This window comes from Mixophyes fleayi, chromosome 6, assembly GCF_038048845.1.
Source record: "Mixophyes fleayi isolate aMixFle1 chromosome 6, aMixFle1.hap1, whole genome shotgun sequence".
In the NCBI taxonomy this organism is placed as follows: domain Eukaryota; kingdom Metazoa; phylum Chordata; class Amphibia; order Anura; family Limnodynastidae; genus Mixophyes; species Mixophyes fleayi.
In genome coordinates this window covers 28,443,455-28,457,268 of record NC_134407.1, presented here as the reverse complement: position 1 = coordinate 28,457,268, position 13,814 = coordinate 28,443,455, and the positions used below count along the sequence as shown (strand labels likewise).

Sequence of the window (13,814 nt, the reverse complement as noted above, 5' to 3'; positions counted from 1 at the left end):
CCAGCCCTCCCCTGTTCTCACACATCCCCCAAAATGAGTCTCCCTCCTCGCCCACTGTTACTTACTTTTATTGGTGGAGCCTGCAAAGCAAGGAGCACATTGCACCCTCCCCCCCCCCCCCTCCCGTTATATGGCCTCCCTGTATTGTGCAGAGGAGACTAAATGGGTGTGACCCTGGAGTTGGCCACTCCCATTTAGTCTTATTCTCTGCTTTAAAATAAAGCAGAAAATAAGTTGGATAGTGAGCAGCAGGCTGGGTGGCACAGGCGATGGCTCGCCAGGCCCACCACTGCTCTAAAGGGTGCACTTGGACAAACCATGTTGGGATGTAAGGGTGCAAATGCAATTTGCATATAGGGAACATACTGCCTACTTTTGCATGCGGTAGATAAATATTGTGCAACTTTATTTTTACTCCCTTACTAATCTCTCCGCACATCTCCGCCCCGTCCTGCTGGGCAATAAGGTTTTGCCAAGGTGCAATATTGCATCACTCTAAGCACATTTGTGTAATGCTACTGAGTAGTTCATTTACTTCAGAGAATCTATATTTCAATTAAATTGTTTTAAAAAGCCAAACTGAATAATATTCTTCCTATTGTGTCAAACACTTCTGGAAACACAGGAAGTTTTTCTTTTAAAATCACAATTCACAAAGACCATTACATGATACCTTTCAAAGTATTATAAGTGTTTGTCGTTTCCCTTCCCTAGCATTGAATATCTATTTATTGCAAGTCTACATCTTGTTTTGGTGCCATCGCTTATACTATATACCTGATTTAAATAATACTAGTGGTATCTCAGGAAATAGTTCTATTACGTGTATGATCAGGTAATGCATCTTGTGTATAGCCAGGTCCATGGCCTTGTATAGGTCATTCAGACTATGCTTTCCTTTATTATTGCCTATGGGATTGCCCCCAAAGGTTTTAGGCGAAAAAAATATACCATACAAAGCATCTTGAACTATGTACCATTATCAGCTGAAAGGGCATTATTGGGGATTTTGACTACCACAGCTAGGTGATCCAGAAGTGGCTTAAAAAAAAATAATTTTTGCCTATTATTTCAGCTTCAACCAGGAAAAGTATTCTACAAGTCTGAATACAAAATAGTCCACAAACTATTTCAACACAACAGTCCCAGTCTCTCTGAGCCACACTCGCTGCTCTGGTTTCAGCTGTGCCCTCTTCCACTTAGACTATATCTCTCTTGTGAGCGGGGCACTCCATACCCACCCATCTTTTATATGTATGTCCTGTTTTCCCCACTGTATGGCGCTGTAGAGCACTGTGGTGCCTTGCAAGTCAGTGACCATTATATGCCCACAATAAACACTCAAACAATAACGTGCATACCTCACTTATCTGTTTTACTCAATGTTTGACATCTAGCTGTTATTTCTCTACCCTTCTTTGTTACCTAAGGTTTGAAGAAGTTACTTTTTATTTAAGATTTATAGTTCTTGCAATACATTAATGTCTATATTTAATATGTCTCATTTATCTTTTTGGAGTACTTATATCTTCTGTTCTGTCAAAACTGTAAATATGGATGTATTTTATTTTGTGGGGGTATGGCATTGTAATACCAACTTGATTTTGATTTCCCCCAAGTCCCCTTATTGCTTCTGTATCTCTTTAAATGTTCAAATAAAAAAGTTTGTGTAAAGAAAAATCACCTTGGAATGGCTTGCTAGGATATAACACTCTTTCTTTGTTATAAAGGTCTACTGTTTATTTTTATTGTATGTATGTATATGCTTATTTATGGTGCACGATTTTGTTACAAAGTTAACATTTGTAAATGGAGCAATTTACAATTTCGAGGATCAAGTATAGTCAAATTATAGCCACCATTTATATAGTACATGAAATCTATCATCTGATGGTTGCTATGGGTTATGGGAAATTCAGAAGGGCTGGGGCAATGACACGGTCAATCAACCGGTCAGAATTTGGGAATTAATACACTCGCATAGATGAATTTGCATTCAGCCCCACACATAAAATAGACATATACACAGACATGTGCACGGCTACAGGTACACAGATGCACACAGATCCACAAATTTGCATTGTCTGTCACCTTAGATAGACCACCACAGCCAGTCACACAAGTTGTCGCAGGCTCCCATATGCTACCACAATCATCATCATTTATTTATATAGCGCCAACATATTCCGTAGCGCTCTACAATTGGGGACAAACACAGTAAACTAATAAGCAAACTGGGTAAAACAGACAAAGGTGAGGTGAGGTGAGAAGGCCCTGCTCGCAAGCTTACAATCTATGGGACAATGGAAGTTTGACACATGAGGTTAAGTCTACATTTTGCATTTTGGCCCAGCCAGACTGCAAAGGTAAAAGTGACTCATAGGCTAAATGATCCTGTCACACAACAACGCTGGTCAGGGGGAAGTTGTCTTGTGTGAAATTGTGTAATTGATGGTGATAGGGTAATGTAGTGCGGTTAAGAGGGTGGTTGAGGAATATTATAAGCTTGTCTGAAGAGGTGGGTTTTCAGAGAACGTTTGAAAGTTTGTAGACCAGAGGAGAGTCTTATTGTGCGAGGGAGAGAATTCCATAGAGTGGGTGCAGCCCAAAAAAAGTCCTGTAACCGGGAATGGGAGAATGTAATGAGGGTGGATGAGAGACACAGATCTTGTGCAGAACGGAGTTGCCGAGTTGGGAGATATTTTGAGACAAGAGAGGAGATGTATGTTGGTGCAGCTTGTCAGTCACACAAGTTGCCACATTCTCACATATGCTACAACAGCCAGTCACATAAGATACCATAGGCTCTCATATGCTTCCACAGCTGGTCACATAAGTTGCCATAGGTAAACAAGCTAAACAATAAAGTTCTTTTGTTTGCTGTTCTAATATGTAAAGGCCAAACAAATGTTAATATACTATATGTAGTGTATAATAATATTGGATCAACATGAAATAAATGTAATCACAAAGGCTTGTTTCGTTACATTAGAAATGAATGTTTATTGCTTCACTCCTCAAAATGTTAATCAAAAATGTAAGGAAATAGATCTACAGAATGCATCAAACAGCTTATTTCTGAAGTGCTATAAACATATAATTAAACATAGTATAAAATATGTACATTAGTGCTATAATCATTCCAATAGCATTTATTAAGGATTAATTTGCAAAAAATAATATGCAGAAGGTGGCGTGATCGATCTTCTTGTAAACTGGAAATCAACAGGCTGCTTGTATATATTGTGTGGGACTAACCACAGCGCCCTGTAAACAGACAAGACCAGCAGGTTAATCATAGAGTCCGCAGGAAGTGCGGCGTGCGAGGTATTAAACAATCCCCATGAATCTATTTTTAGTACATTTTTACCATGTTCTGTTATAAAAGCACAACTTTTTTTTTAGTAGTCCTTTAGGGATTCAAGAACATGTTAAACTTATCTTTCAAAGACTGTGAAATTGACAGTTTTGTTGGAAATAAGATTAATGGCATATGCTATTGTAATGTTTGTGTGATAAGAAGCTGATTACAAGTAGAAGGTGGAATTTTTTGTCAGATATTGGAATGGGTCATATTACTGCATTGCCTACTCTCCTGGAATGTATGGGAGACTCCAAACCTTTTGTGAGTTCTCTCAGATTCCCGAAAGAGTAGACTACTTTCCCGGATCCCACCTAATCTTCTGGCGAATCACGGCTCCACCCCGATTACACAATTTGCAGCATATCACAGCAGGAAGCATAGCCATATTGACGTGAATCGCATCATCACATCTCCACACTTGCCCCTTGGAGACCCCTCTGCGGTTTCCCGGATGGGAGGTAGAAAATGTAGGTAAGTACATACTGGGTCATGTTGGGAAACTCCTGGTTCAACAAAGCATGTTTACCACAACAGGGGCAGAGATGTTTGGATTTGATGGTTTGTTATTTTTCCACCAATATACTTGCCAAACAAGGTAAAAGATGAAATGTGAATAAATACAGACCGTGTAGGTAACATGCACTTGTCATCTACACATTGCAGAGGCAGCCATTTTGTGGTTTATATAAATATTTATTGATATAGTCTGTAGACGGCAGACTAAGTCATCACTAGGCAACCATGCCTGACCTCCTTAGTGTTAGCTATGAACTGCCTCATTGATGCCACTGGCTCTTGGTGTACTGATAAGCTGTATTCAAATGAATATTGATTCAGCGCACAAAATGGCCGCCTCCTCTGCATGTGGGTGACAGGTAGATGCATTCTGGGAAGCATGAAACAACTGCAAATTATATATTGTTTGTAAGCATTATTTATTTTAATTTTGCTTTCTTATTAAGGAGAGAGCAGATAAATATATCTGCACAGAAACCCCTTTTTCCTGTATATTTATAATATTTACTGTTTGGGTGTTGCCATATTACTTACATTAATAAAATAAAATATTATGAACAGAATCCGGTGGAACAGTACCCCAGCTGCCAATGTATCATTAAACAATGTTAGAAACTTTATTTGGTTTTCCCTGGTAATAACCATTAAACAAAAAGTGCCTTAGTGATGTCATAAGTTGTACTGAATTCATAGACTACATTCCCATGAACATTGGTTCAGTCACAAAATGGCTGCCTCCACTGTGTGTAGCCACAGGCGCTGTTTAACATATTAGATAAACTTTGTTGCACCTCTTGCCTGGATTTAGAGTTGGACGTGAAACAAATTACGTCATATTTTACGTAAAGCGTATCTTATAACTGCCGTCCATTGTGCTTGAAGCGGCAGATCGGGGGTGTTCACATGTAAGTTCAGTACAGTGTAGGCGCATGTCAATCATGCCCAGTAGCAATGCATCCGATTTTAACATACGTGTATCTTAAAAATACACCTTTAGGCACCCCATAGGCCTGTTGCAAGTTTCTAAGTTGATGATGATGACGGATGCATTTTTTGCATCAAAAGTATCTATATATTAGATCTAAAGTTAACATACGAGCAACTCAAAATCCAGCCCGTGTAAAGTTCCATTCTTACCATCGTGGACCACGACTCTGTATTGTCTGTCCAAGCAGAGCTCTTCCTGTCTCCTCCTCACAATTCGTTGTGTCTCTGGGGTAAGTCCTTCAAGATGGCGGGAGAAAATAAAGGAGTAGCCGTCTTTACATGTGCCATCTTCATTCTGCGTGCGGCACGAGTAATGGATGGCGTAGTTGACGTAATCAGTATCCACCACCCAATGATTATCCACTGCAAACACAAGAGTTCATATGTGATTTACAGACAGTTAGAGGGTAACAATGGGTGCACAATACAATAATGCCTAGTCCATCAATATATTAAAGTAGTGTTAATGTTACAAGGATCTAAATACTGAGTGCTATAGCTATGTTTATTACACCACATTAAATATAAATGATTAATTTAACAACTGTAGTACTTTGAGGGTAAGATAAAGTAATTTGTCCTGCGCTTTATATTGGTCATAAATTACTCTTCATGTCAATGTTCTGGACATCGCTTCATTTTCACATTAAAGTGTATTCGTCGCCTACACTCGATACACATTTTGTGGGCTGGACCAATGTTCCTAAGAAAAGGGGCGGTCAATACATTAGGATGATACTTTGGTCCTTATTCCTCAGTGATATCACTGTTTGAAAGGGAATTATTAGCTTGCTACTCATGAAAGCCCTCGCTGCACATAGGTAACTGGTAAAAAGAATCACTTATTTACTGGTAAAAAGAAAATCACTTATTTACTAACATTGCATTTAGATCAGAGGTGCCCAAGTTCAGTCCTCAAGGGCTACCGACAGGTCATATTTTCAGGATTTCTGTCTGTAGGTGGGATAATTGCTGATCCAGACAAATAGATTAAACTCACCTGTGCATAATTAAAGAAATCCTGAAAACATGAACTGTTGGTAGCCTTGGAGGACCGAGTTTGGACACCTCTGATTTAGATACAAACCACAGTATCTAGCAGCAATGAACTTTTACAAGATAGTCCCTAAAGCTGGGTACACACTACACGGTTTTCATCCAATAATCGGTTAAATCAGCCGACATACGACCGCTCGTTTAAAAGTCGGGTCAGTGTGTGCAGTGACACGATGGTCGAAAGTCTGCCCAAATGGACGATTATCGCCTCATTTGGTTGGTCGTACCATTTAATATTTTCGTTACAATCTCGTTTCCGCTGTGTAGTGTGTATAAACTTCCGACCGATCCACAACAGTGAGTACGAAATTACAGTCATTGCTCACGACAACATGGCTGTGAAAAGTCGCTAAAGGGACGTCCGCTCTTCCCTTTATCCTCCTAAACAAGGCTAGTGTGTATGCAGTCCATGGACCGAGCGATCGGAACATCGATCGCATGTAAAATCGATCGGCATAAAAAGTTGGTGGAAAATTCTGTAGTGTGTACCCAGCTTTAGATTGCAAGCTTGCGAAAATGGCCCTTCTTATCTCTCTGACTGTATTACCCAGTATTGCTTTATGACTGTGTTAGTTCTCATTTGTAAACCGCTATGAAATTTGCTGGCGCTACATAAATAAATGTTGCTGATGACAGTACAAGCTAGACAACGAAAACAGAGGTCTGATTATTTTGCTGTGAGTCAGCGCACATTTGGTAGTTAATGTTAGGCTGGCGGGTCTTCTCATAAACTTGCAGAACTAGCTTTGCCTATAGCAGCCGCCTTTCCCGTAGAGCTTGACATGCTCACAGGTACCTAAATGCCCCCAGGTCTTATTTCTAATGTAGTGCAAGTTTATAAACAATACCACGGCGGAAAAGCAGGAAGAGGGAATCCGGATGGTAGCGGGTAGTCAGAAGCAGGCCAAAGTCAGGGGTCTGAAGCGAGCAGAGTTGTCAGGGACAGGCCAAAGGGTCAGGGCTGACAGCAAGCAGGGATATATGAATAACAAACAAAGGGTCAGGGCAATCAGAAGATAAGCGGGATCCAGAAACAGGCCAGGGGTCACAATGGTAGGCCCAACAGCAGAAAAGCAGAGTATCCACAGGAACACAGATAACAGAACAGGAGCAAGTCAGCAACAGACACAATCTACGCTATAACCGCAGGGAGGCTAAGCTCTCACTGCCTCAAATACACAAGGTGGCCAATAAGGGAAGAGGGGAGAGGTGTTTAATAATAAGCTCCAGGGGGCTGCATAATTAATAGCAGCTATTTAATTATCTCACAGACTCGTTAACAACTAATGCGGACGCGCCTGGCTGCCCAGCGTTGCCTGGACACGGCGCTGATCAGAACAGCGTTCCGGAAGTGACTTCCTGGCTGTTATCATGACATCCAGGACGCAGGTAGGAGCGAGCAGTCGGGAACCTCAGCTTGTAACAGTTAATCAATAGAGAATGAACTCTGCTGTGTAGAGTTGACTATTGTAAGGAGGTTCTATACTCTAAAAGCATTCAGGAAAATGTGCGTGTGGAAATATTTTACTTACGTCCTTTTTCAAGGAGGGACATGACACCATGATACTTCATCCTCATCTTAGCAGGGTCCTCTGTTTCTTGAAATGTGCCCACCATGTCAGCGCACATATCCATGGAACTAAAGGTGAACCACACACATTACTGAGGTTAGATACATACTAAAGCTAAGTAGCATAATTATTATTATATTTTCTACAATATTCACTAGTTATTCAAATTGTTATGGTATTGTTATTGTGATAACAGGCTCCTTATATAATGGTTCACTACCCACATGGACAAGCAAGAGTTGGCTGAACTGAATGTGCTGCTGTTAATATTCTAATGTTCTCATTGACTACATGTTGCTCAACCTTCACCCACTGCATGTTCTCTTTGTCTGTGTCCTCAATTTGCAAGAATTAATGTTGTAGACCATGGTCGAAGGCATTTAATAAATAAAACTAAATAGGAAACGTCTGACACTGCCATGTGGTAGCTGCCCACCTCTAGGGGTATCCAAGGAGAACATTCAACAATTTGCTGGTCGAGTCAGGTGATCCTCTGCTCTCTGAAATACATCTACAGTGCATCCGTACCACCCAACATTTCAAGAAAGGTACACACCTAATCTACCCAGCCACTTCCCAATTGGACACTGGAATTTTTTGTGTTGGCAGTCCTCAATCTTTTTGCTTATGGGAACTTTGAAAAAAAAGGGACATTTGGGGGTATGTGAACCACCGAATAGTCTGCTCTGATAAAGAGCTTATAGAAACATCTTGCTAACAAGGTGAATGTGAGCAAGCTGGAAATAATACAGAACTTCCTCTCTCACAATCTCTTCATATGCTATTTGGGGTCTTTAGCACCTTTGAACTGAGGGAAATTATTATGTTTCTACTCATACCTGGTATGCAATTCAGGTGTATCTCCCTCGGCTCATTTGAGGACTACACTTTATAAGCTCTCACCGGTCATGTACTCATTGCCAGTTATAGCTTTACACTCTAGCTTCCTGGTTACTGAATCAGTGTTCTGTATGCTTCCGACCTTGCATCAGTAGTCCCTGGGTCTGCATTTGTTTGTTTCCTGGTTCCTTTTACTTGGCTATGCATCTTATAGTTTGCTGGTTCCTGGCTCTGCTTTCACTTTTCTCCTGGCTCCTGATATCTGTCTTTGAATCTGCATGGATTGCGGTAATTAACTATTGCTTGCTCTGTGGCTTTCGTAGTGATTGCTGGACTGTGTTGTAGTCCCGCATTTCCATGAAGACTCTGTAAATTTGCACCAGCATTGCCTCAGAGTCAATGTGTTATATTACTGCTTTGTCTAAAAGACTGTGTAAATCTGCACCTGTATTGCCTCAGAAAATATGTTATATTCCTGCATTGCCTCAGAGACTTTGTTATATTCCTGCATTGCATCATAAAAAATGTTATATTATGTTAAATGTTATATTTCTGTATTGCCTCAGGGACTATTTTATTCCTGCATTTCCTAAAAGAGTGTGAGAGCTGCACCTGTATTACCTGTTATCACCTGTCTACCTTTTGATTACTGCCAAATCCAGTGTGGTTGAGCTCTGTCTATCATTATATGTGATGTACTGCAATAAACTCCAAATTGTTCTACTACAACATCACCTCATAATTCCTGTGATTTCTTAACAGCATTTGCAACAGTTGACTTGCCCTTGAGAAAGCCCAGACTGTGTCATTTTCTATTAATGTTGTCTTCCAAAAGAGCATAATTTTTTTCTGCTAGTGAACAATGCGCTATGGTACAGAATTAAATTTTTGACGTTAACTCAAATATCCTGAGCTTTTCACAGCTGAATATTGTGTAAGTAAAAACAAAATCACTTATCACCGCAAAATAATATGATCAGGGCAGCTGTACGATACCGGCCCAGACCAGAAAGGATTAACTTACTGCTCCGCTGGGCCACCCTCTGCATATATGCACATGCAAGAACTGGATTGTCACCTCATGTATGCGCAGTGGAACTGGACACATAGATTTGGGCTTTCAGTTCCAATAATGTGGGGGAAAATGCGTTGTTTGAAAATAGACAAAATTATAAAAAAACAAAACATAAACCTCTATTCATTAGAAATATGCTTTATTCAAAGAATAAAGCTTTTTTTAAATGATTATAATCTGTCATCACTATCTGTGCAAAGGCAAGGCTTTTTCTGGTGTAACTGCAGCGATAACCCTTTTATGTATAGGGTGAATCGAAAAAAAGTCCTATATCCAGTTTTCATGGGCAATAGGGCTTTTAGCCTTTGGATAAATCAGCCCCTTAAAGAGGCATTTCTGGAGAAATAATTTTAGGGGTCTATTTATCTCTGGTTTTTAAGCCTTAACTATGTTTCTCTGGAATGGCTCTCTGAGTGCTTCACTAAATTTATCAAACGGTTAACGCCGGACAGATCTGGTGTTGACACAGTTATTGCAGATTACCGCTGTCTCCTTAGAACTCTATGGGGACAGCGAAGGCAGACAATTTATGTAGCAGTTAACGCCAGAGGCAGAACTAGTGAGCTGTGGGCCCCAGTGCAGGGAGACGGGGAGGATGGAACTGGGGCCCCCAACCCTCTGCATCTGCCATGCAGTTGGCCCTATTATCTCCATGGGCACCTGGCACACCAATGGTAGTTCCGCCACTGGCTAACACCATCTCTGGAGGGCATTAAACACCTTTATGTTTACTTTTCAGGCCTCCTAGAGGGGAGAATGAGTGCAGAAGGAGCTCTTAATAATTCCTCACAGGCAGGCTGCAAGCTCCTCCCCTCTTTCCCCATAACTACCAATCACAGCACAGTTATCAGTGCATAGTCGAGATGTGTGTAGTGGGAGTAGTGTAATTAGTGCATGCTAAAGTACTAGGAATATGTTACATACATGCTCCCACTTGTCCATGTGTAATGTGTCTACGGATATTAGCTCAACTCTACTGGAATGAAAGGAGTTTATAGGAAAATTCAAGATTATTCTTATGTTATTCTTATGTTTTGCTCTATGCAGACATTTGTGCTAACAAAATAGAAGTTTCTTACGTCAAGATTACGACTCTGCCTTTGGCAGTTGCCGTCATTTTTCCATTTTCATCAACATAAAATTTAGCCACAATGTTGTCAATGAGAAAGAGTCCCTCTGGGTCCTTCTTGGCTACGGCGTACCAGGTTCCAGCATACTGATAATCAAAAGAAATTCAACATATGTTTTATTTACGTCGAACTGTAACTGTATATGTACCAAATCCAGGATTTATCTGATCACAGAGACTTTTTGCCAACATTGGGTCTGATTCATTAAAGAAAGGAAAGTAAAAAAAAAATGAGTAACTTTTCAACTTGGCAAAACCATGTTGCATTGGAGGGGGAGGTCAATTTAAAATGTGGGAACAGAGTTTTAGTTGGGGTAGGACATGTCCTTGATCAATTTCAAATGTCAGTGTAAAAATAAAGCTATCAAGTATTTGTGTCCTACATGAAAAAACAGCCATTATTTTCTTTATGTGCAAAATAATAAACTAATTTGCACCCCTCGCATTGCAATATGGTTTTGCCAAGGTGCAAAGTTTCATTTTTTTGCTTTCCTTTCTTTAATGAATCAGGCCCATTGTGCTTAAGCTGAATAAGAATTTTGAGTCTCCAACAATTTTAGTGCACAAAACTCAGTCAACTCTTCCATGAGCTAAAGTTATAGCTACGCATAAATGAAACAAACAGGTCCGTAGTCATTAAATTTGGGGGAGTCCACTCAGGGCCATCTTAACAACATTATGGGCCCCCGGGCAAAGCAGTGCACCGGGGCCCCTAGATATAGATATAGATATATAGATGTATACAGATACAGATATAGATATATAGAGATAGATAGATGTACTTGCTCAGTGACCCTTGTAGGTTTTCTTTGCAGGTTTTTTTCTTTTGCAGGATTATTTATTCTCATTAAGAGCCATGCCTATGGGGCCCCCTTGCCCGTGGGGCCCCCAGGCAGCTGCCCATTGTGCCCAATGGAAAAGATGGCCCTGAGTCCACTGATGATGTGTATTCATGCATATGGTACTGAAATTATCTTAATAACAGTTTACTTGTCACCAGTCAGAATTGAAAACCTTAATGGGAGTTTTACTCTTTATATTCAACCAGGAAGGGTGATGATTGACCAATACATTGTGCAATGATGTAATATACCCTAACGGTTATTGTATTTAAAACCTGGAGTTTCCGAGGACACAACTGATCCCAAAATTTACCTCTTAATAAGCATTTTTTATTCCCAAAATCGTGGACCTTTCTGCAAATTGGTGCACAGGAATAAAGTACTGTTGCCCATAACGATATGACTTGTTTTTCTAATACAGTTAATAAGATAAATGTTAATGTTTTTGCACCAGTTTTCAGAAAGCTCCCCGGTTGTTTTATACAAATATTCAGTGACTCTTAGAAGCACAAGTTATTCTGCACAGTGAACCTCATTTCTATACAGCATAGTGTGAGTGGGAACAGTCACCTTACTTCTTCTACCAAAGATAGTAAACAATAAAAGAACATATTAGATCTTTGGTGGAAATCATTTTTTTAAAAGAACTTCTAACATTGGTGTAACATTTTCTGATTGGCAAAAGGAACCATATGGTGATCATGCTGGAGTTAAGACCCGTTGTTATTGTCTTGTAGCTATTTTACCAAAGGGAAATGCAAAAACAATTTCATTCTTTATTGAAAAAATTGGGAGCATAGCGTACCTTACAAAATCTATTATTACAAACTCTAGCCCCCCCTATGAAATCCACATTGGGGCAATAATTGAATGCTGTACAGGAGAAGCTCAGCACTTATAACAGAATAATCTCACCAAGTGGAAGTGTACAAGCAATTCCTAAAATGCAACAAGATATTGGGCTAGATTTACTAAACTGCAGGTTTGAAAAAGTGGAGATGTTGCCTATAGCAACCAATCAGATTCTAGCTATTATTTGTTTAGTACATTCTACAAAATGACAGTTAGAATCTGATTGGTTGCTATAGGCAACATCTCCACTTTTTCAAACCCGCAGTTTAGTAAATCTAGCCCATTGTGTGGAATAGTCACACAATTAATGAAATATAATTATTAAATACACTTTAGACATCACTAGGTGCCTTCATAGAATACATTATTATTATTATTAAAAAGACAGTATACTAAACCATGCTTATTATTACTAGGTTCAATAGTTAGTGCTTTATAAAGCCAGCCAAACATTCTATCATTTTCACGATAATTTGACAACAGGGGGCGCTGGATGTTGACCTAACCTGAGCCAAGCAAGCAGTAATGTTATGTCACGTATGCAGAGAAATGGGGTTCTCTTTCCAGAACAACGTATGCTTATATATTCACAAAAAATTAGTAAAAAAAATAAAATCCAGCCAGATTTATAAATAGGTTGCAGGTTCCAATTAAAGAGTCATAAAAGTGTGTCACATACCTGATATTTATCAAAATTTGGCATTACTCTGAAGTTGTCCACCCGGCAGTCTCTCTGATATTTGTATGCCAAGGAGCTCCCACAGTAGCACAGGGCAATTAAAAGCCCAAAAACCTTAAGGTCCATCTTTCAAACGGCACACAGACAGCTATTTAAATACTGTGTTAAAAGGAAAAGCATAATATAATCTGTTTGACTTTTAGCCATAACTGTACAAGTGTCCTAAAAATGTATGCTGAAATAATACCACTTCTAATAATGAGAAATTGACATTTTGGTACACTTTTTTTTATCACTATGTATATGATTTTTTTCCCAACAAAGTCTAAAAATACTAATCTCAAATTATGATTCTATGTTGTAAAATCCAGAAGTAAAATTTGTTGCTAATGTATGTGCAATATGCTATTACAAGTGAAATAATTACCAGAGAGGTAGATTGACGTACACAGTGTCCTGCTGCCTCCAGATGTAAGAAACTCTGCAATACAGTTTCTGGGAGGCTTATATACAGTTCTGCAGACACACAGTTTCGTCAGCACAAGGTAAAAGACCTATGTTTTAAGCTGCCACTACAGCCAGTCCTGGCTGGATAGAAGCCCACTTCAATAAACTTGCATAACATCAAAACCTGCACTTTAACCCGGACTCATCCTTTGCGAAAAACCCCCCACAGCAATTTCGCAGGGAGAGAAAATATGACACTCTGTGTACTCCAAGAGAGAGGGAGGATGGGTTTGCCAAAACATATTTGTGCATTTAGGAGCATATTCTGTGGCTTGAAGGTGTTTGGCAGAGGACCAGGTCCCCAGGAGGGCACACAAACTCCATTCATGTGCAGTCCTGTGGACGAGATGCTTGTTATGCATGTCATTCAGGCAAACAAAATTTGAAGTACGTTCA

At 39.7% G+C, this 13,814-nt stretch overlaps 1 protein-coding gene across 2 annotated transcripts; it reads right to left on the bottom strand.

Annotated features, from left to right (window-relative positions):
* Positions 1-2,975: 2,975 nt before the first annotated feature.
* RBP4 (retinol binding protein 4) lies at positions 2,976-13,445 on the bottom strand. 2 transcript variants are annotated; one of them, XM_075216140.1, is made up of 6 exons: positions 13,339-13,445; positions 12,912-13,070; positions 10,489-10,625; positions 7,456-7,562; positions 5,018-5,230; positions 2,976-3,267 (listed from the first exon to the last, which is right to left on the bottom strand). In XM_075216140.1, the coding sequence occupies exons 2-6, from the start codon at positions 13,035-13,037 to the stop codon at positions 3,254-3,256; spliced, it is 597 nt and encodes a 198-aa protein (XP_075072241.1). In that variant the 5' UTR covers positions 13,038-13,070; positions 13,339-13,445; the 3' UTR covers positions 2,976-3,253. The 2 variants fall into 2 exon arrangements, with proteins under 2 accessions (XP_075072241.1, XP_075072242.1); XM_075216141.1 differs by having other exon boundaries at positions 13,360-13,438.
* Positions 13,446-13,814: the final 369 nt, after the last annotated feature.